The 23,001-nt window shown below is 37.8% G+C and overlaps 1 protein-coding gene across 1 annotated transcript in view; it reads left to right on the plus strand.

Moving 5' to 3' along the window:
- CCDC150 (coiled-coil domain containing 150) overlaps positions 1–23,001 on the plus strand; it is a 97,359-nt gene that overhangs the window by 68,766 nt on the left and 5,592 nt on the right. The window contains 10 exon segments of the mRNA XM_081242879.1: positions 4,128–4,235; positions 9,329–9,457; positions 10,346–10,515; positions 11,567–11,660; positions 12,450–12,619; positions 13,541–13,667; positions 16,959–17,156; positions 17,595–17,642; positions 17,735–17,896; positions 18,622–18,708. Of these exon segments, the coding sequence (XP_081099005.1) occupies positions 4,128–4,235; positions 9,329–9,457; positions 10,346–10,515; positions 11,567–11,660; positions 12,450–12,619; positions 13,541–13,667; positions 16,959–17,156; positions 17,595–17,642; positions 17,735–17,896; positions 18,622–18,708 (1,293 nt within the window).

A 23,001-nucleotide genomic window follows, 5' to 3' on the forward strand; every position in this document is an offset into this window, starting at 1 on the left:
TCTTGGTTGCTTCTATGTCTTGGCTATTGTAAATGTATAGCATATTACTCTCACAAGATAATCTAAAAGAAGAGCTACATATTAAATGTAATCAAAACAATAGTCTGCTGTGTGTTCTCTCAATTGGATTATAATCGATTAAAATATTACATATGAACCATATTAGATAAAATATTGTATTGTCAAAATTGACTTAATGATGTAAATACCGGGTTTTACGTGTTAATGCAGACTGTCAGAAACTGTCGCCTCACACTCAAACATGATTTCAGTTTCATATATGGTGCTGTATACTATTGCATTATCTAAATGTGCCCAAATGTATCTATCCTTTCTTATGTCGATGGAAATTTAGGCAGTCTTCAGTTGTTTGCAAATAATGCTGATATGATGAATTCTTGCACATGTCTTTGTACTCATCCAAAATATTCTCTATTCTAGGTATAATTCTTAGGAGGAGAATTGCTGGGTTGCATGATGTACATAAATTGAAATTTACTGGAGTTTTCAAATTTCTCCGAAAAGTAATTATACCAGTTTAGAAAGCAGTCTATATAAGAGGATGTAGAGTGACATGTGTTAACATGGATGAATCTCATAAAATAATACTATATACTGTTGAGGGATACATTTATAGTAAAATTATTTAAAAGGAATAGGAATGATAAAATACCAAATTCAGGATAGTAGTTAACTCCGGGATGGAAGAGATTTAGTTGGATTAGGCTACACAGAGGGTTTCAACTATATTAGTAATGTTTTATTCTTTTTAAGTTGAGTGATGAATAGAAGGGATGTTGCTATATATGCCTGAAAGATTTCCAACATTTTTTTTAATAAATTTATTTTATTTATTTTTGGCTGCATTGGGTCTTCATTGATGCATGCAGGGCTGTCTCTAGTTGCTGTGAGCTGGGGCTACTCTTCGTTGCGGTGCATGGGCTTTTCATTGCGGTGGCTTCTCGTTGCAGAGCACGGGCTGTAGGCCCGCAGGCTTCAGTAGTTGTGGCTCGCAGGTTCTAGAGCGCAGGCTCAGTAGTTGTGGCGCACAGGCTTAGCTGCTCCGCAGCATAGGGGATCTTCCTGGACCAGGGATCGAACCCGTGTCCTCTGCATTGGCAGGAGGATTCTTAACCACTGCACCACCAGGGAAGCCCCACACCTTTTTCTTGTCTTTAAACATACGTTAGTGCTTTATGCTCACTTTAATCTACCACTGGCCCCATCACTCTTATACCAACTAGATTCAAATATTATATTAGCTGCCTAGCCCCTTAGGAGCAGCTGCATTTGTGATCTTAATTTAGAGATTATCTAAAGGTTTTGTTTGTTTTGTTCTAATAAATTTTTATTGAACTATAACATATTATACAGAAAAGTACACAGGATACAGTTAATGGATTTTCACAAAGTAGAGGTAACCATGTGACTGGCACACAGAATATTCCCAGCACCCAGAACCCATTTCATAGCCTTTTTCAGTCACTATCCCCCATGATGTTACTATCCATCATCCTGACTTCTAATACCCCAGATTAATTTTTGAACTTTATATAATAATACAGTATATAGTTTTTGTGTCTTGTTTCTTTCACCCAGCATTATAATTGAGAGATCCATCCATGTTGATTGTTGTTGTACTTCTTTGATTTGAATTGCTTCATGGAATTATATGAATATTATTAAGGGTGCTGTGCTGAAATGATCAGTTTTATGAATGTATTTTCATACTTCTAGTCAAAATACATAACTCTGGCAGTTTAGGTTGTTTCAACTCTGTAGCTCATTTCAAACTTCGGGGTAACGTTGTAGGCTTGTCCTACTTTATTTCCAACTTATCATATGTATCGAAGAAGAAAAAACTTAGGAAATTTATTAATAGCATTAATTTAGAATACTTGCATTATAAAACACATAAAAATAAGGGCTTCCCTGGTGGCGCAGTGGTTGAGAGTCCGCCTGCTGATGCAGGGGACGCGGGTTCGTGCCCCGGTCCGGGAAGATCCCACATGCTGCGGAGCGGCTGGGCCCGTGAGCCATGGCCGCTGAGCCTGTGCGTCTGGAGCCTGTGCTCCGCAACGGGAGAGGCCACAACAGTGAGAGGCCCGCGTACCACAAAAAAAAAAAAAAAAAAAAAAAATTTCCTTTTCATCCATTTCTTAGGTGTCTCACAGTTTCTATAGTGTTATGTTTTTATAGTTTTATATTAGAAAATATATGTAAGGGGCAATATTAGGGTAGGAGATTAAGAAGTACTACTGTGTATAAAATAAGCTACAAGGATATATTGTACATTACATGGAATATAGCCAATATTTTATAATAACTATAAATGGAGTATAATCTTTAAAAATTGTGAAACACTATGTTGTATAGTTGAAACTTACATAATATTATAAATCAACTATACCTCAATTTTTAAAAATATGTATCTCTATATATTTAGATCATTTGAAACAATAGGAGGATATGACCTTGACCTAAATACTGGTATTTCCGAGACTGCCTGGTAAGCTAGCTGTGGAAGCTACTTGGATTTTTTTTTTTTTTTTTTTTCTTTTTGCGGTATGTGGGCCTCTCACTACTGTGGCCTCTCCCGTTGCGGAGCACAGGCTCCGGACGCGCAGGCCCAGCGGCCATGGCTCACGGGCCCAGCCGCTCCGCGGCATATGGGATCCTCCCAGACCGGGGCACGAACCCGTATCCCCTGCATTGGCAGGCGGACTCTCAACCACTGCGCCACCAGGGAGGCCCAGCTACTTGGATTTTAATGACACAGAAACATCAGATCTCTGAGGGCAGCAGGATTTATTTGCTTCTGTGTTCTTCCCCATTTCAGTGTCCTGAATTAGAAATTCTTCCAAAAAAGAAACGCAGTATAAAAAGTAAAGTGCTTTATATATGAGAACATGCCATCTGACAAGTTTCAGGGCATTTTATTGAGTACTCTGAGGCTGGGGGTAGCATAAGTTACCTGAGAAATATTGTGGAATAAGGATATTCTGTGTTTTGTTTGAAGAGAGGCAAATCTAAAATTCTTGAGTGTTCATCAGTATTTTCCACTGAGTTCTAAGGTTAACAGCAGTTTGCTTACGTTTAAAATGAGAATAAGTGTTGCATCAATACCTCTCTTTAGAGGAAGCCATTCTAATTCTGAACCTTAAGTGAATACACTTAAGGGGGAGCCATGGAACATGTTTTATACTGTACACTGTGGAAAAGAGCACCAGAAACAGGCAAAGATGAGAAAAAGGATTCTGCTGATGGAACAAGAGAGATTTCCTAAGACAAAATGTGTTTTCATGTAGCCTTTCTAAAAAAAACTAAGTATTAGCACTCAAATTTTAACAGTTCTTGAAAACAATCAGTGGCTACCACAAAGAGGAGTTTGCCCTTCAGAGGTGGGAAACAAGAAAAGATACTGAGAGAGGAAAAAGTTGATTTAAATTAAAAATTTTGGATGAAATTTTTTCTGATTCAGAGATAGGTTCAGTAATGTTAATTGTCTATTTGTATTGAGAGGGTTGGGAATAAGAGGAAGAAAATGTAGAAAAACACACAATTTGGAGATTTGTGAGTAAATATTAATGATTTTATTCCCCCAAATCATCTTTTCTTTAAAGTGAAAGATGTGAGTAGTCAGCTTTATGAGTTAGTTTTCAAATAATAATTCAGCCTATAAGAATTCTGTTAATTCAACTTTCGTAATTCTCTGTGGGTAAACACAAGACTCTTGTCTCCTTACATATTGACAATTCTAATTATCCGTACTCAGAAAGGGTTTTGAATACTAGATACCACAATTTCTTTAAAATTGAAATATTTTACCCACAAAGTCTCACTGTTATATTCATGAGTCATGTTAATTTGGAGTTTCCATAAATGCTATAAACCAAATGAATTATCTCAGTACATGTATAGGGCTATAGCCTATTTTATTTGTTGACATAGCTATTTTAGTTGAAATAGCGTCATTAGAAAAACAGGATCGCTTTTTACAAGTTTTAAGGGTTTTTTTTTTTTCTGCAAAGCTTGTGACATCTTTTTTTTTTCTGTTTTGGAGTATATATATATATATATATTTCGTTAATGAGACTTGTTTTTTTATTCTTCTGTTTTTCCTCTAGATAAAAGTTAAGCAGCTAGAAGAACAACTACATTCTTTTACTGAAACTAGTTCACAGAACGACCATCTACGCAAGTTGAATAAGGCACTAGAGGGCAAATATGCTCAGGTGTGATTAATAGCTATAAAACAGATTGCTTCTATGTTGTTTTAATTAGCTTTTAAGAAATTGGTGACTTTCTCCCCACCTCACCGTATGATCCCAGAAAGATGAATATTCTCTCACTTGACTCAATTTATCAAAAATATTTTAAACACCCTCGATGTACAGGGTTCCACTCAACCACAGAAGAATTCATAAAGATGCCTGAAGCAGTATTGGGACATTCAACTTGCATGCTCTAATTGCAGGATTAGTAATGTACTCGGCAGACTTTATTATAGAATAGAAGGTTATGCCTTTCAGAAACAAAATAGATTGTATTGTGAGCATGCATAGGGAACATCATCATGATGAAAGCATCGAGAATCTCTATCATAGAGGAAGTGGTTTTTTAATTTGAGCCTTAAAACTTTCGGCAGACGTGAGGAACAAGTATCTTTGGGTTTTTAATTACAGGCGAACGCAGAACTCATTGCCAACAAGATATACCTGCAATAGCGCACTTGAAAGAGGTATTAGTAGTGAAGGTGCTTACTTGTTAGCATGGTGGCTATTGAGACTGAGACTATTGAGACTATTAAAACTGTTCATAGGTCACATAACAATTTAACATGAACAGAGAAAATTAGACAAAGAAGATATCTAAAACATTTAGTGAAGAAAATAATCCAGGAATATGTTACTAAAAGAAAGTGATTCATTTCAATGACTTACAAATTTATCACATTATTTAATTTTAATTTTTAACAGTGTAAGCATGTGTAACTTTAACTATAACGTTTGTGTATGTATACCCTTGGTAACCAAGCAACTAGAATGTGTCTTCAAATGGAATGCTGCTAGGGTTCTAACAATCTGACTATACTGGTAAAGGGGACCTCATTAGATAAGCTTTGTTTCTTCATGAGGACATACTTTACACTAGTATTTTCTTCATTCTGAAAGCAAAGGAACACATTTTTAAGTATATTTTCCATCCCAGCTTCATTTAGAACGTTGTGTTGTTTCTCATAGTAAATGGGGCACTCACTGAAAAATAATTCTAGGTTTAGTTGATTTTGTCTTTTTAAATTGGTGATGCCTCCAAGAAGAAGGAAGTCTCCAGAGAGGCCTGCATCTTCAAAATTACTTGAAAGCCATAGGCCCCGTGTCAACAATGTAAAGAAACGAAGTTTATCAGTTGTTTTGCCCAGTGTTAGGCCAAACCCTACACACCATGTGACCTTTGCACCTACCCTGACTTCTGTGAGGTCTTCTCAGGAGATCGGAGACTCTGAGATCTCTCTAAAGACTCTTTTGAATGCCATTAAAACCATGGAGGGAAAACTGGAAGGTAAAATAGACATTCTTGCCTCAAGACCATTAAAAAATGATGAGTCACCAAATTTGCTTCACCGGGATTCGGTAAGTGAAGGCCACAAATTAAATCATAAGGAAATTTCAGATTTATACAACAGTGAAGAAAAGTAGTAACATCTAGAAAGATAACGTTTGGAGGTGTGAGTAACAACAAGGAAAGAACTTCTTCACAAACAGGAAAAACTGATGATGTAGATCAAAACCATCATTCTGGCTATTGCATACTTAGTTTTTGTTTTGGACACAGAAATGTCATATTTGGCTTAAGAGTAACCATTGAGATTTTTAATCTAATTTTCACTTTAAAAATTAATGCTAATAGTCTTAACATTTACCGTAAAATGGGTAAAGCCTGATTTTAAAGTAGAAATACATAAATAGAAGCCCTGAGAACTTGAACACTGGAAAATACTTTCCAAAGAAAACTTACTAGAGCATCCATCTTTGTTTGGTATTTAAAAATAGAAAGTACTATAGCTTGTCTTCTAGAGTTAACTACAATTTAGACCCTTTCTGTAAGCACTTTTGCTAGTGGCCTTTTCATTTTTTTTTTTTTTTGGCCTTTTCATTTTTATAAATATTTTATAAACACTGGTAAAATTATAAAAACTATATTCTTCCTAATGTACTTTTCTAGAACAAAGTCCAATAGGTTTTCAAAACCTTATAAGTTAGCATCTTTTGTACTATTCTTGAATCCTTACAGAAGATGTTAAAGTATTTTTAATGTTACAGGTTAAAAGTTATAAGGAAGTATAATATTGAGGAAGATGTGGGGAAAAGGCATTCTTTTTTGCTGCTGTTTGGAGTGCCCTTTTCCTGTGGAGGACAATTTGGCTTTATCACTTTACACCCACAGTTGTACTTTTTCCTACAGATACACTAGCTTGTACATAAGACATGTTTACAAGGTTACTTTCTGAAGTATTGTTTGTTATTAGCAAAAGACTAGAAACAACCAAAATTCCATCAGTAAGAGGCTGGCTAAATAAATCATGGTATATCCATAGTTTGGAATACTGTTTGAAGATATATTTATCTTAATCATAACATATCTACTATTAGGTTAAAACAGTCAAGGTTCAGAAGAGTATACAGAGTATTTTACTATTTGTGTGCAAAAGGGTTGGGGCGATGAAGTATACATATGTATTCACTTTTGAATAGAGTCTCTCTAAAATGAATCGTAATAAATTGGCAACATTATTTTCGAGGAAGGAAACTGAGTGGCTGGGAGATTTTTCACTTTATCCTTTTGTACCTTAAGAGTAATGTGAATGTGCTACCCTTCCAGATAATTTTATGAACATTTTATTTTCAACAGAAGTAAAAGTAGAGAAAGGATGGTCTTTTCAACAAATGTGCTAAAGCAATTGGGTATCATATGCAGAAACAAAAAAACAAAATACCTTTGATCCATACCTCTTACCATATATAAAAATTAACTCAAAATGGATGAAAGCCCTAAAGGTAAAACCTAAAACTGTAAAACTTCTGAAACATAGGATGAAACCATTGTGATCTTGGATTACACAAAGATTTCTTAGATTTGACATCAAAAGCATGATCCATAAAGGAAAAAATGTAACATTGACAACGTATGCTCTTCAAAGACATTGTTAAGAAAATGAAAAGCTACAGGCTGGGGGAAAAAAACATTTGCAAATCACATATCTGATAAAGGTCTTGTCTCCACAGTTTATTAAAAACTCTCAAAACTCACTAAGAAGGAAAAACAATCCGAAAAAAAAAGGCGCAAAGTATTTTATTTATTTGGTGAACACACGTTTCACCAAAAAAGATATACGGATGATAAATAAGCACCTGAAAAGACGTTAAACATCAGTCATTAGGGAAATGCAAATTAAAACTCCAGTGAGATACTACCACACACTATTAGAATGTCTAAAATTGAAAAACTGATTACCCCAAGTGTTAGTGAAGATGTGGAGGAACTCTCATACATTGCTGAAGGGAATGTAAAATCACTCAGCCACTCTGGAAAATAGTTTGGTAGTTTCTTTAAAAGTGAGACATATTACTACCATACAACCCAGCCATTCCACTCCTATGCATTCACCAAAGATAAATGAAAGCATATATCTACACAAAGATCTGTATATAACTGCCCAGAGCAGCTCTACTTGTAACAGCTTAAAACTGGAACAACTCAAGTGTTCAGCAGAACACTATTCAGCAACGGAAAGGAAGAAGTATTGATATATAAAGAAGAGTGAGTGAATCTCAAAATAATTGTGCTGAGTGGAAAATCATTCAAAAATGAGTACATAAAATATGATTTCATTTATATAAAATTCTAGGAAATAAAAGTGAATTGATTGTGACAGAAAACAGGTCAGTGGTAGCCTTGGGTGGATGTGTAGGAACAGGGAGAGATAGAAGTGGGGGAAGTTACAGAAAGGCATAAGGGAACTTTTGGGATAATGGAAGTGTTCATTATCATGATTATGGTTTATATATATATCAAAATTGTACACTTTAAATATACATAGCTTATTGTATTTCAACTATATCTCAGTAAGGCTGTTTTTAAAAATGTGAATGTATTATACTAAAATTAATTATTTTTAAATGTTTAAAATAACATTCTTGAAATGACAAAAACAGTAGCGATAGAGAACAAATTACTGGTTGCCAGGGGACATGGGATGAGTTTGGGGCAGGGTGTGAACACAGAGAAGTAGCACAAGTGAGTTCTTTGCGGCAGTGGAGCAGTTCTGTATCTTGATTGTCGTGATCACAGGAATATGTGCATGGGGTCAAATTACATAGAGCTATGTGCATGTGTGCATACACAGATGAATGCAGGTTAAAAAAAATGGTGAAGGGCTTCCCTGGTGGCGCAGTGGCTAAGAGTCCGCCTGCCGATGCAGGGGACATGGGTTTGTGCCTCGGTCCGGGAAGATCCCACATGCCACGGAGCGGCTGGGCCCGAGAGCCATGGCCGCTGAGCCTGCGCGTCCGGAGCCTGTGCTCCGCAACGGGAGAGGCCACAACAGTGAGAGGCCCGCATACTGCAAAAAAAAAAAAAAGTGAAAATTGTAAGTTTTGTAGTCTAGTTAATCTCATTAAAGTCAATTTCCTGGTTTTAATGTTGAACTACAATATAAGATGTCATCATTAGAAGCAGGGAAAAGAGTGCATGGGGACTCTGCACTAATTTTATAAACTCCTGTGAGTCTGTATTTCAAGATAAAGTATTTTTTAAAAGAGTAGTATTTAGAATAGTATGATGAATCTGAAACAACTGTGTAGATATACTAAAAGTGTTTCAGAGATGTAAAATTCTAATACTTCTAACTAGGATTAGGACACTATTTAGAACACTTCTGTAACACTGTTTTCTTGACACTATTTAGTACTTATTCACCTTTGCTTTTATGATATTAATTTACGTTGTATTTTCAAATTCTGTGATAATCAGTTTCTCCCCCGTTTTTCATCTTAGCATCATTGTCTTATCTCCCTTACCTTCATTCTGCGCTTTCATAGAGATTGACATATATTAGAGATTTGCCCATGTTTATTAACAGATTTTTTTTTGCTTCGTAGTTTTAAGGGGAAAAACAGCTACTAAAGCTAGTTTTTATTTACAATAATATATAAGCATATTTAATTAAACATTTTAAATTTGGTTTCTAAATTGCTGTGTCTTATTCTAATTGCTGATTTGACTGTGCTTTGGGAGAATCATTTATCATTTCTTTTTTTCTACTAAGGTGAAATCCATTCTTGAAAAGAAAGAAGGGGAGCTCTCAAGAGTTGTGAAGGGTCGGGCTGCAGCCCTGAAAGAGAGTCAGAAGTTGAAACGTGACCTCAAAGCTTTGGAGGACAGGGAGAACAAGAAGGCAAGACATCAATCCTTTCTGAAGTCTGTTACTGAAATGAAGCGCTTCTGAAATCTTTCATGAGCCACATTCTTTCTTTTCTTGTTACCTTTAGTAAAAAAGAATGAGGATTGATCAGAGGAGGATTTTTTTTTTCCTAAAGAAAGGATAACTTTAGAAGAGCTCTAAAATATTTCCTTTAAAAATACATGATTTAGCTCCCAATGTTTTTTTTCTTCCTGTCTTAAAATAATCAAAAGTCCTATTTTTTTCTGTTGAAACACATCTGACCTTGGTAATAATAACCACCTACTTATGTATTATTAATGTGATATAACACTGTTAAGATTTTATGTTAAGTCAAATTACCAAATGCTTTCTGCTTAACAGTGTGTGTACTTAGTGGGAAGAGAGGTAACGTCCCAAACTTCTTGACAGCAGGTGCTAGATTTTGCCCCTCTGAAGAGGGCTGTGAGTCACATCATTCTTCAGCAGCTTCCACTTATGGTCCTCTTTCCTCAGATAATTCTGATGGGCTTCAAATGTGTTATCTTCTTCTGACCCCATGGTAAGATAGCTGAGGAGGGCTAGCACAGGCCAGTCTGGAACCACCTCTAGACCCAAGAAGCTGTTGGTCCTTATGTCTCTAGTTAATATATGTGCTCTGACACGACAATAGTTAGGATGCACTGCAGAGTTCTTCATAGGATCCATATGATCTAGGGTCTAGTTTTCTTTTTCTCAAAGTCAGAATAACTTAAGAAACAAAATAAATATAAAATATAATTTAATTATTCCTCTTAGCATTCTACCAGACCTGGTTTCCATACTCTTCTAGAAGTCATGGGACTCAGCAGAAGAATAACCAGAAAGGATCAAATATCTTTGTCTTATTTCATTTTCCATTAGGTGGGAAAATTTCAGCAACAACTGGCAGAAGCTAAAGAAGACAACTGCAAAGTTACAATCATGTTGGAGAATGTGTTGGCTTCTCACAGTAAGATGCGAGGCGCTCTGGAAAAAGTGCAAATAGAGCTTGGGCAGAGGGATGCAGAGATTGCAGGCCTCAAGAAAGAAAGGTACCAGAGATTATTTTTCTGTCTTTGTACTTGTATTTTTCTGCTGCCTTGTAGTAAAGAACAGAGTGCAGTCAAGAAACAGTCATTTTCTATTGATTCCCTTGTGAAAATAAAGTAGTAAAATGGTATTTAAAGAACTAGCAAATTCAGGAAAATCTGGAATTATAAATAAAAATGATATCCAAAAATTCTCATATTTTGTAGTGATGTAAATAAGTATGTATTCTAGAAATTCATGTGATATATGCTGTTTTATCCTTGCTGTTTCCTACACCATTTATACCTGCCCTTGGGTCTACAGAATGGTAATTGTCAAGATTAAAGCCAAGTGTCTACTTCTGTTTGAATTAATTATCCATTTATTAGTATCCTATTTATTTTAGATGAATCATTCTGAGAACTACTTTTAGCCATGTTTTATAAGTGAACTCCTTTAAATGTTTCAAAAATTACATAAAAGTTTCCCTTTTAGGTTAATGAACAAATGGTTTGACTTTAATCAGACCTCTAAGACATATTGTAATACAGTAGTGGTGCATATTGCCTCTGTGTTATGGGAGAACAAGTGAGTTTCATATTCTTCATTGTGCTTGTTTTTTTACATATTATGAATCTGTATTACCTCTGAACTTAAAAAAAGTCAAGGGGATGGTATTAAAAATAGTTTACTATTCACAATAAAATTCTGGGTAAAAAGCAGAAATCTCAACAGCAAGCCAGTCCATACAGAGGTGATATATTTTTGTACTAGTAATATATATAGTATAAAGTTACCAGCCCATAAGTTAGTCATTAACATGTACTGATACTTTAATATATAAAGCCAAATTGAATCATAAATGGGACAAGTTTTTAATCCATAGGAAAATTAGTTTCTTAACCTGAAGCTGAGGCTACTAATTGTCACCTGCCAACTCTCAGATATTCTGAGCATCTGTAGCCCACTGCATATGCCATTTGGGCTTCCTGGAAGGTGCCCTGTAACTCCCAGTGGTATCATTCCTAGATGGTACTTTTCTATGGTCATTCTCCCTGTGCCCTTCATTTACAGGGCTCTAAATCAACAGCAGGTACAGAAGCTGGAAGCAGAAGTGGACCAGTGGCAGGCCAGAATCCTTGTCATGGATTTCCAGCACAACACTAAGGTAGAAGCCAGGTTTTTATAGATGATAATGTTGATATTTTTTATTTTATTGGGATATTGCTATTTTGGAAAAATGGAGTAAAACAATCGGGTAAATTTCCTTTCCATTCAAGTCTGAGTTTTGTACAGTGACATATTTCCAAATGGGAAATGGGTCTGTGATCTTACAGTGAACCATTTATTGGCAAACCAGGACCATAATTATGCCTAACTCTCTATCTTATATGGTCTGCATTCTTTTCATGTATTAATGCATAAGTGAAGTTAAAGGGCTTAGAAAACAACATAACTTTAGTCAGAAGTAGCTAGAGTGATCCCACTTAATAAGGAGGCATACTCACGTTTATAGGTGTATACACACATGAATATGTATCTACACGTATGCACACATATAAAATAGAGATATTTCCTATAAAAAGCTTTTTCTAGAAGGATATACAAGGAACAGTTGCCACTTCTTATCTCTAGGCAGTGAGACCAGAGGGTCATAGGATCACGAAGGGGAGTTTAACTGGTTTAAAACCTTAGAACTTAGGATAAATAAGTTGGCTCTATTTTCCAAAACTCTCTAGTGACCAGTGGAGCATACCCTTCCCATCACCTTCTAAGAGTCTCCTAAGGACTGTCTGTAATAAGTTCTCACATATATATATTCCAGGCATCTGGAGTCTTTGGTTCTGGTTCCAAATAATTATTGTTTCAAAGTTTAAAGAGTGAATATATAGTGTTATGGACTTCTTGTATCTCTTACAGTGGAATTAAAAACAATCTTCTTTCTTCTCTCTTTCAGATAGAGGCTCTACAAAAAGCTCTAGATGTAGCTAGAGAAGAAAACAGGAAACTGGCTAAGAGCCTGGAGCAAGCTCTCCAGACAAATCATCAGCTGCAAACAAAGCTTGATCCTGTTCAAGAGAAATTGGAAAGCAAAGAACGTGAGCGACGGAATTTGGAAACCTTCATGTAAGGGCAGTATAGTCACAGTGGAATTAGGGAAGAGCCTCTGGGAGAGAAAGTTTGGCTAATTCACATAAACCAGTTAAACCCTTTTTCCCTACTTTGAGCTAGTACTCCCAGCAGAGCCATGTGAAGGAAGCAGGCATAGTTGAGCAGAGCAGATATTAGCTGGCTGGGGTACGCTCCTTTTCAGCTCTTCCCTCATCTAGTGTCGGTCTTCTTCCATACATGAAGGTTTAAACCAAGTTGGAAGGGATACTTACATGTTTCTGCCAAACCTTTTCTATCAGAAGCTTATGTGTCCTTTAAAAGCATGATTTGGAAAAGGAGGAACAGAAGCATGGATGGGAATAACCCCTCCAGGAGTGGGATAATTCCATTTAAGCAGCTGCTAAACCATTCATTGTTTTCCATTTTTTTCCTGAGATTAGTTAGGTCAAACCCATCAAGTTCAGGTCAAGCCACTAAAGTTTTTGGTTAAACTTTATCTAGGCAAATAGGATTTAGATATTAATAACATCCCATGAAAATTTATACCCAAGGGAAATGCATTGTGCACGTGGATCTTTATTCCTTTCACGTAGTGAACATACTGATATAGCAGACAAGTATAAGCTAAAGCAAAGAAGGTATTTTTCATATTTGTAATCTGTACAAATTTTATATTCTGGTGAAATGTTGCTGGCTCAAGACTACTCAGTATTGGTTAAAACAAGAGCATGTGTTTCACTCTTTTGGGTGGATCTCTTTATATTGAATAACTTTTTGTTTTTTAATGCTGTAGGTAAATGCTTATTTCTTCTTCTTTCTGTTAATGAGTTCCAAATCAGTGATTTTTACCTGGTGGCTGATCTGCTTCTCATTGGTAAATGACGCCTACTAAGATGTTTTCTAAAGGTGATTTATCATGTCTCTTTTTCAAAACAGAGAACGGATGAGTGAAGAATCCAAAATAGAAGCAGAGTTGCATGCTGAACGCCTAAATGCTCTAAGAAAGCAGTTTCAAATTGAGAGAGAAACTGCAAACAAAGCAGCACAACGGGAAGTGACTGAGGTATGGAGGCAAGTGAGAAAAGTCTCCCTCTAGGTGAATGCCTTTGAAGAGGAGAACCAGCTACAGGATTTCCGAGAATGGCCACAGTTGTTCTTTGGTCCTTCTAATCCCCCTTTTGCCAGCAAGCCAGATACGTCTCTATGCTGTTTGTAAATTAACACACAAAAAGTTTCTGATATACAGTTATCTGCCCAATGAAGGAATGCCTTGGTGACAGCCTTCCCATTGGAGAATAATAACTGAGTGGGAAGGAGGAGACCGCCATCTGCTAGACAGATGGCAAATCACCTGTCTCCTCAATTCACTTAACTAGCATCCATCATGCACCTACCTCCTCCTAAGAGGCACAAGTAAAAACAGCAGAAGATGTGGTCCGTGCTAAATTACCCCTTATTTAATTGTCATCTCCACTCTTTACATGAGACAACTAGGAAGACATCAGAAGATGTTTCCTGGATAGCTAGAAGCTGTGTACAATTTTAAAGGAATTCAAAAGTAAGGGAAAGTTTGCTTTAGGCTGGTTGGGTGATCGAAGAAGAGGGGAAGCTTGACGAAATTCTACAGGGTTGAGACTGGCAGAGCTGACAGGGCTGTGACACTCTATGTAAGAGGATGAACAAAGCTTAGTTACAGAAATAAATAGGACATGTGAGCAAAGAAAAAGGATTTGCCTCTCTTGATCAGAGCAGAGACTTTAGGAAATTTCTGAGAAAAGGGGGTTAGCTTAGATGAGACTAGCTGGTAGATGGCCTTGACTACCAGAACATTGGATGGAAAGTATTAGGTAACAGTAGAGCACTGTAGGTTTCTGAGAAGGCTGTGAGCACAATTTTAGGTCGGTTAGTCTGTTAGCAGTGGAGAGTAGGTAAGAATGAAGAGAAACTGGAAACATGGAGCCTCAAGGGAACTAGAGCAGTTACTTTGGGCTTCAGATGATTAGAGCCAAGCAAAGTGTTTCTGTTGAAAATAGAGAACAATCAAATCAAAAATCCATTTTAATTAATAGAAAAATCAGACACTAAATGTATCATAAGCAAAGGGGAGGGAGTAATTAAAATAATTCCAAGACTTGGTTGGGGTGGCCAGTCTGTATTTTGCCAAATTTAGCGTATTTAGCAATTGCACTTGACAGCGCACAGTCACAAAATCAGATTCAACCGTTTATATGGTGCTTTGTAAATTGAAAAAGCACTGTATAAGTGTTAAAAATATTATAAAAATAATTTCTGTGGGAAACAAAAGTGGGCACTGAAATTAAAAGTACCTTTATTCAGAGAGAGTTATTCAGAATATTTAAAAGTTTAAATCCTTTTAACAGGGATCAGTAAAGATGGTGAACTTGTGCAGGAGAGACCAAGGAACAGTATGAGTGTGATGTCTTGAGCAGTTAGTGGCAGGGGTGGGCTCAGGGTGCACTGTTTAAGACTCCCAGCGCTGCCTCTTATTAGCAATGTGTAAATTTACTATCTGTGCAGATGACTTCACTTTTGAGTGTCAGTTTCCTCAATCAAAATGGAAATCATCACAACTGCTTTCCAGGGTGGTTTTGAGGGTTAGTTTTTAGGGCTTACCCAGTTTTGACAAAGCTGTGATTGAGGTAATGGTGGAATATCTAACAGAAATTTAGTTGGGTGATAATAAAAGACTAACACTGTAGTGTGAGGTTAGGATCTGAGGGAATGAACTAGTATAAAGAGAAAAGGTAACAAATAATTTTGACTGTTTTCTTTGACATGTTAAATACCAGCCACAAAGAATACCACCCTCCTATCGTCTCCCTCCTCAGCTGCCGTCTCTTCTTCCTAAAAATCCAGTGGTACTCATTTAAGGGCATAGGAGGAGGGGGAACTCTGTAAAATGATTTAAGTAATGTTAAAAGATAAATTGAGGAATAATAAAATTAAGTTTATTTGAACAAAAATCAATTTGAATCAGGCAGTATGCAATTGATTGCAATAGAAAGGCGCTCTGAGGAGTTGTATAAAATGAAAGACTTTTATAGGCAGAGGGGAGCAGGAACAAGGAAGTTATACTAGGCAAAAAAGTAGATTAGTTAGTCGTAGCAGAGTTACTTCCTTTAAGGGATGGCAGGGGTCTGTCAGGCAGATTACTCACCTAATGCTGATCAGGCCATTCCTGATTGACTGGTTTAAGAGTCCTTTTCTGGGAGAGCCAAAACTGTAATTAAGTCTCAGTTTGGTGACATAAGGTTTAGCATAAGTGACTTCATTGTGGGCCTGTTGTCTTGTTTTTAATAGTAATCACTATGTTATTTTTCCACTAGACAAGTTTATTAAAATTTCTAAACAAAAGCAGTATTCATAAGAAGTATAAACTACTATGTAAATAAGCTACAAGGATATATTGTACAGCACAGGGAATATAGCCAGTATTTTATAATAACTGGAGTATAATCTATAAAAATTTTTAATCACTATGTCATACACCTAAAACTAATATAATATCATAAATCAACTATACCTCAATAGAAAAAAAGCAATATTATAAAAATACATGCAAGGATAGTCAATAACCGATAGGTGTATTTACATAAACTCCATATAATTTATTTTCACTTCTCCATACATGAAGTCACAAGTGACAGAAAGAGATGAGCTTAAGCTTTAAAATAAAAAAAAAAACCTTTAAAGCACAGCAATGAGCACTGAGCAATTAGTGTGTGCCAGGCTCTATATTCCTTCTCTGCCTCCTCTTGTTTAACTGTTACATGAATCCTATGAAGTAGGCTATTCACATACTTTTCCAATGATGAACCTGAAGCTTAGGGAAGTTAATTATCTGAAATTACTTGACTAGTGTGTGGTGAAGCTGAGATTTTAACTTCTGTCTGATTCCAAAGCCATGCTCTTAGAAAGCAAATGACGAACATACATTCACATTATCTGTTCTAAGAAAAATTGTGTCCTTTAGTGTTAAAAATTATGAAAATCACTGAGAGTGTTTCTCCACAAATCTACTTATTATTATTGCCTCACTTACCCTCCTTTTTTAAATATCTATTTATTTGGCTGTGCCAGGTCTTAGTTGCAGCACACAGGATCTTTAGTTGTGGCACACAGGATCTAGTTCCCTGACCAGGGATCAAACCCGGCCCCCATGCATTGGGAGCACAGAGTCTTAGCCACTGGACCACCAGGGAAGTCCCATCACTTAACCTCCTTTTTAAAAGAAAGGTCCAAAGAGAACAAAATATAGGGACACAGCTAAACATAAGCTTCTCTTACTGAAAGGAAGGTTAAAATGTTCTAATTTTCCCTTTGTATCCCACAGCTGAAGAAAGCCCTTGATGAAAGCAACTTCAGATCAGTGGAAGTATCCCGGACCAACCAGGAGCTGCGGCAGAAACTTACAGAGTTGGAAAAGATACTGAACAGCAGCAAGGAGAAAATAAAGGATCAAAAGGCCCAAATTAAGTTCCACTTGTCAGCTAAGGCGAATAATGCCCAGAACATAGAGAGGAGGAAGGTTGTATGAGAAACCCTAACTCTCCTCTCCTCCTTAGTATCTGATGAGGATCCAGGCAGGCAGTGGTGTCTGGGGAAGATGGTTTCAGAGCCCCACCACCACCACGTGTTCTCTGGGAATTACAGCTACACCTGGGAAGTGGGCAGATTGCCTGGGGGGAGGTGGGGGGAGACACTTTTTCCCGCAGAGCTACTGCTGCATCAGTGTTTGGTTTCTCATTAGCTGCCAGTGTCACATTCTGGCTCCCCAGCTGTCTCTTCCACAGTGATTGTACAAGACTTTGCTCTTTCGGGGTCAGGGGGCTGGATGGGAAGGAGAGCCCAGCAGGAACTGGTAACTGTGGATCTCATGTGGGATTCTTTCTGTCAGCCTATAGGCAAAAAGAGCAAGCCAGTTTTTCCACTGATCATCTTTCTATGTTATTTCCACATTTACTTTCAGCAAATGGAGCTAATTAAGGATCAGTATCTGAAAAAAAGCTATGAACAGGTAGATGATTTCCACACACTCTGTTTACCATTCACATGAAGTCCCAAACTTGGACAGGTTCACCGACCGTCTCCCTCTTTGTGCCCTACCAGGCACTGAGTATCCAGAAATGTGTATCTGAAATGACTAACCTACAGCAGGAGATGCAGCTGTTGGCCAAGAGCCAACATGATCTGTCAGCTCAGAATAAACAGCAAGAGCTGCAACTCGAGGCAGAGCAGAAGAGGCGGTGGGAGCTGGAGCATCGGTGCCAGGTAAAAGGGTTCCTAAGATTCATCTCAGAGATTACCAGCAAAGGCCATGTGCAAAACCCAGCATGAGGGCACCTGGCTTTTCTAGGCTCTATAGAAGAAGACAAACTTACAAGTCGTTCATCTTAGCTAAGTCCTTAGAATCATATCTAGGAATGAAGCCTGGAGCTTTGACTATGGCACCTCGTCTTCATGTTCAACTTAATAAAAATGATACTCATTTTTAAAGAACGGCTAAAGCTCACATATGCAAAGTACTAGTTACTAAGTAAAACTTGTGAACTTCATAGTCTTTCAGGAACTTTACACCCCTTGGTTCTTCCCCGTAGCTCAGATACATCTGTTGCCGTTACAGGAATTTTATCTACTCCCAACCTAATGAAAAGCACATTTTATTAAGGAAAAGGGACTTCAAGAGACCATCAAGCTCTTGCCTTCCAACAGAGATTGTCTGCTATGAAAAGTATTCCCCAGTTCTGGAAAGAGATGTTAATCATCTTTTCTCAGGAGAATCTGTAAATCAAAATCTATAATCATATACACAAATGTATACTGTAGGTTAAACTGAAAATAATAGTTTTTATCCTATAGTCTGGTAGCACTCGGAGTTAGAAAGTACCCCATCATACTTTCATAATTTGGTTGCTCATTTATTACAATATTGAAGCTTTTTCTTCCATATATAGTACATTGGGAGTTTGTAAAAAATCTTTGTATCACGTTTTCAGGAATTGGAAGAAACAGTTAGACACCTGAAGAAATGTAAAGAGGCAACAGAGGATAAACTGAAAGAAGCTAGTGTGGAATCAGAACAGGTAAGCGAGACCCACAGACATGAAGACTTAGACAAGCTTCCTCAGACACGATGACCCTGAAACACAAGTCTGTGTAATATCCTTCAGTAACACAGTTGTCAGGAGTGCAAAAGGCAAGAACCAATACCTTAGTATAGCCTCCGTTATAAAGAATAGTTTTAGATTAAGATTCTGTGTCTTGATGAGACATCATAGAATGCTAAAATATTGATTGACATTGACTAATATTAACTTGGTAGTCCAAGCCCCTGAAATTCCAGAAATCCCTGGAATTGGGATTGACATATATACACTAATATGTATAAAATAGATAACCAATAAGAACCTGCTGTATAATAAATAAAATTCAAAGAAGAAGAGATTCTTAAGCTAAAGGTATCACAGTGACATTGCTGCCAGTTTATCCCTTTTGTAGCCATTAAGTTACATGATAATATGACTGTCAGAATGGTATATTAAAAGGAATATGGGGGGGCGGGGTGAAGACGGTGCACTAGGAGGACGCAGAATTCGCGTCTCCTCACAACGAGGGCACCTACCAGGCACCTCGGGGACCACGGATACCTAAGGGGACGGGAGGAACCCCCAGAGACCAGGTAGGACCTGGGGTGTGGGGGGGAGTGAGGGGGGAGGAGAAGCTGAGGTGAGACAGGACTGGCACCTGACGGGCAGCTAGGGGAGGGGAAGGGATTCCATGCCTGAAGGGGGAAATTTGGGTACCACTGGGAGGGCAGAGGATCAAAAGGGAGCAGGGCCAGGTTTCCCCTGCCCACTTGGGCCCCTGGGAGCCTGCTGAGATCCCGGGCCTGACCCTCTGCCCACTGAGGCCCCCTCCAGCTGTGCGGGTCCTGAGGGAGTGGGAGGGAAGGGGGAACAAAAGTAAAGGCTGGACCTGTGGGACTGGCACCCCTGAGGGGTGGCTGGGGGAGGGGAGGAGTTCCTACACCCAGCGGGACCCACCCACGGTTAGGGGTCCAGCAGCAACGGGGGAGACCCTGGAGGAGACAGTGGGGGAGGGCACAGAGGAATGGAAGGAAACAGGGCCAGCGCTTTCCCTGTTGGGCTCCTGGGCCTAATCCTCGGAGCCTACCCCCTACTACGCAGAGCCCAAGCCCTGCCCCTACACCCCCCACCCAGGGCCCCACCTCTACACTCAGAGACCCCCTCCAAGGCACTGGGCCTAAACCCTACCCACACACCCTCATTCAGGGCCTTACCTCCAAACTCCAGAACTCCACACTGCAGAGGCCCTCCCTTCCTTCCACCCAGGTCCTAAGCAGAGGCCCTGCCCCACCTTAAACCCCACCCCTGCCTAAACCCCACCCCCCCCTGCAACCCCACCCCTGCCTAAACCCCACCCCCCCATAGCTAAGGCTTTTTTTTTTTCCCTCTCTTAGACTGGGGTTCTGTTTTACCTTGTTGACTAATTGTTGATTCTCTTATATTTTTATATTTCCTAATCTTTTATTTTTCTAATTTTATTTTATTCTTTATACTTTGTTATTGTTCTCTCCTTTTGGCTTGTACCCCCCCTTTTCTTTTTCTTTTTTCTGTTGTGGTTTTATTTTACCTTGTTGCAGTTGTTTCAATTATAGTTTTATATTTCCTAATATATTTTATATCTTTCTAATTTTATTTTCTTTTCTGTTCTTTGATATTGTGCTGCTCTGGCCCTTTTTTTCCTTTTTCTTTTTTTCTTTTTATTTTTTACAATGCCACAAAACTTGCAAGATCTTGGTTCCTAGGACAGAGGTCAGGCCCGAGCTCCTGTGGTGGGAGCTCCAAGTCTGCTGCACTAACAGAGAACCTCAAACCCCAGGGAATATTAATGGGAGTGAGGCATCCTGGAGGTCCTCATCTCAGCACCAAGACCCGGCTCTATCCAACTTCCTGCAAACTCCAGTGCTGGACGTCTCAGGCCAGACAACCAGTAAGATAGATAGGAATACAGCACCACCCATCAAAAAAAAAAAAAATGAAACGACCAAAAGAAAAATGTTACAGATGAAGGAACAAGGTGAAAACCTAAAAGACAAATAAGTGAAGATGAAATAGGCAAGCTACCTGAAAAAGAATTCAGAGTAATGATAGTAAAGGTGATCCAAAATCTTGGAAACAGAATGGAGAAATTACAAGAAACATTTAACAAGGATCTAGAAGAATTAAAGAGCAAACAAACAGTTACTGAAATTAGAAATACTCTAGAAGAAATCAGTAGAATAACTGAGGCAAAAGAATGGATAAGTGAGCTGGAAGATAAGATGGTGGAAATAACTGCCAGGGAGCAGAATAAAAGAATGAAAAGAATTGAGGGCAGTCTCAGAGACTTCTGGGACAACATTAAACATACCAACATTCAAAATATAGGGGTCCCAGAAGAAGAAGAGAAAAAGAAAGGGACTCAGAAAATATTTGAAGAGATTATAGTTGAAAACTTCCCTAACATGGGAAATGAAATAGTCAATCAAGTCCAGGAAGCACAGAGAGTACCACACAGGATAAACCCAAAGAGAAACATGCCGAGACACATTAATCAAACTATCAAAAATTAAATACAAGGAAAAAATGTTAAAAGCAGCAAAGGAAAAGCACAAATAACATACAAGGGGAATCCCCATAAGGTTAACAGCTGATTTTTCAGCAGAAACTCTGCAACCCAAAAGGGAGTGGCAGAACATATTTAAAGTGATGAAAGGGAAAAACCTACAACCAATATTACTCTACCCAGCAAGGATCTCATTCAGATTCAACAGAGAAATTAAAACCTTTACAGATAAGCAAAAGCTAAGAGAATTCAGCACCACCAAACCAGCTTTACAACAAATGCTAAAGGAACTTCTCTAGGCAGGAAACACAAGAGAAGGAAAAGACCTACAATAACAAACCCTAAACAATTAAGAAAATGGTAATAGTAGCATACATATCAATAATTACCTTAAATGTAAATGGATTAAATGCTCCAACCAAAAGACACAGACTGGCTGAATGGATACAAAAACAAGACCCATATATATGCTGTCTACAAGAGACCCACTTCAGACCTAGGGACACATACAGACTGAAAGTGAGGGGAAAGCAAAAGAAAGCTGGAGTAGCAATTCTCATATCAGACAAAATAGACTTTAAAATCAAGACTATTACAAGAGACAAGACACTACATAATGATCAAGGGATTGATCCAAGAAGAAGATATAACAATTGTAAATATTTATGCACCCAACATAGGAGCACCTCAAAACATAAGGCAAATGCTAACAGCCATAAAAGGGGAAATCAACAGCAACACAATCACAGCAGGGGACTTTAACACCCCACTTTTACCAATGAACAGATCATCCAAACTGGAAAGAAATAAGGAAACACAAGCTTCAAATGATACATTAAACAAGATGGACTTTGACACTTATAGAACATTCCATCCAAAAACAACAGAATATACTTTCTTCTCAGGTGCTCATGGAACACTCAGAATAGATCATATCTTGGGTCACAAATCAATCCTCAGTAAATTTAAGAAAATTGAAATCGTATCAAGTATCTTTTCTGACCACAACGCTATGAGACTGGATATCGATTAACTACAGGAAAATATCTGTAGGAAATACAAATACATGGAGGCTAAACAGTACACAGCTAAATAACCAAGAGATCACTAAAGAAATCAAAGAGTAAATCAAAAAAATACCTAGAAACAAATGACAATGAAAACGGCGACACAAAACCTATGGGATGCAGCAGAAGCAGTGCTAAGAGTGAAGTTTATAGCAAAAAAATCCTACCTCAAGAAACAAGAAACATCTCAAACGACTTAACCTTACACCTAAAGCAATTAGAGAAGGAAGAACAAAATAACCCCAAAGTTAGCAGAAGGAAAGAAATCATAAAGATCAGAAATAAATGAAAAAGAAATGAAGGAAACAATAGCAAAGATCAATAAAACTAAAAGCTGGTTCTTTGAGAAGATAAACAAAATTGATAAACCATTAGCCAGACTCATCAAGAAAAAAAAGAAGCCTCAAATCAATAGAATTAGAAATGAAAAAGGAGAAGTAACGACTGACACTGCAGAAATACAAAGGATCATGAGAGATTACTACAAGCAACTCTATGCCAATAAAATGGACAACCTGGAAGAAATGGACAAATTATTAGAAATGCACAACCTTCCGAGACTGAACCAGGAAGAAAGAGAAAATATGAACAGTCCAATCACAAGCACTGAAATTGAAACTGTGATAAAAATCTTCCAACAAACAAACAAAAGCCCAGGACCAGATGGATTCACAGGTGAAT

The sequence above is a fragment of the Mesoplodon bidens genome (genome assembly GCF_964165515.1).
Source record: "Mesoplodon bidens genome assembly, chromosome: 8".
NCBI lineage: Eukaryota > Metazoa > Chordata > Mammalia > Artiodactyla > Ziphiidae > Mesoplodon > Mesoplodon bidens.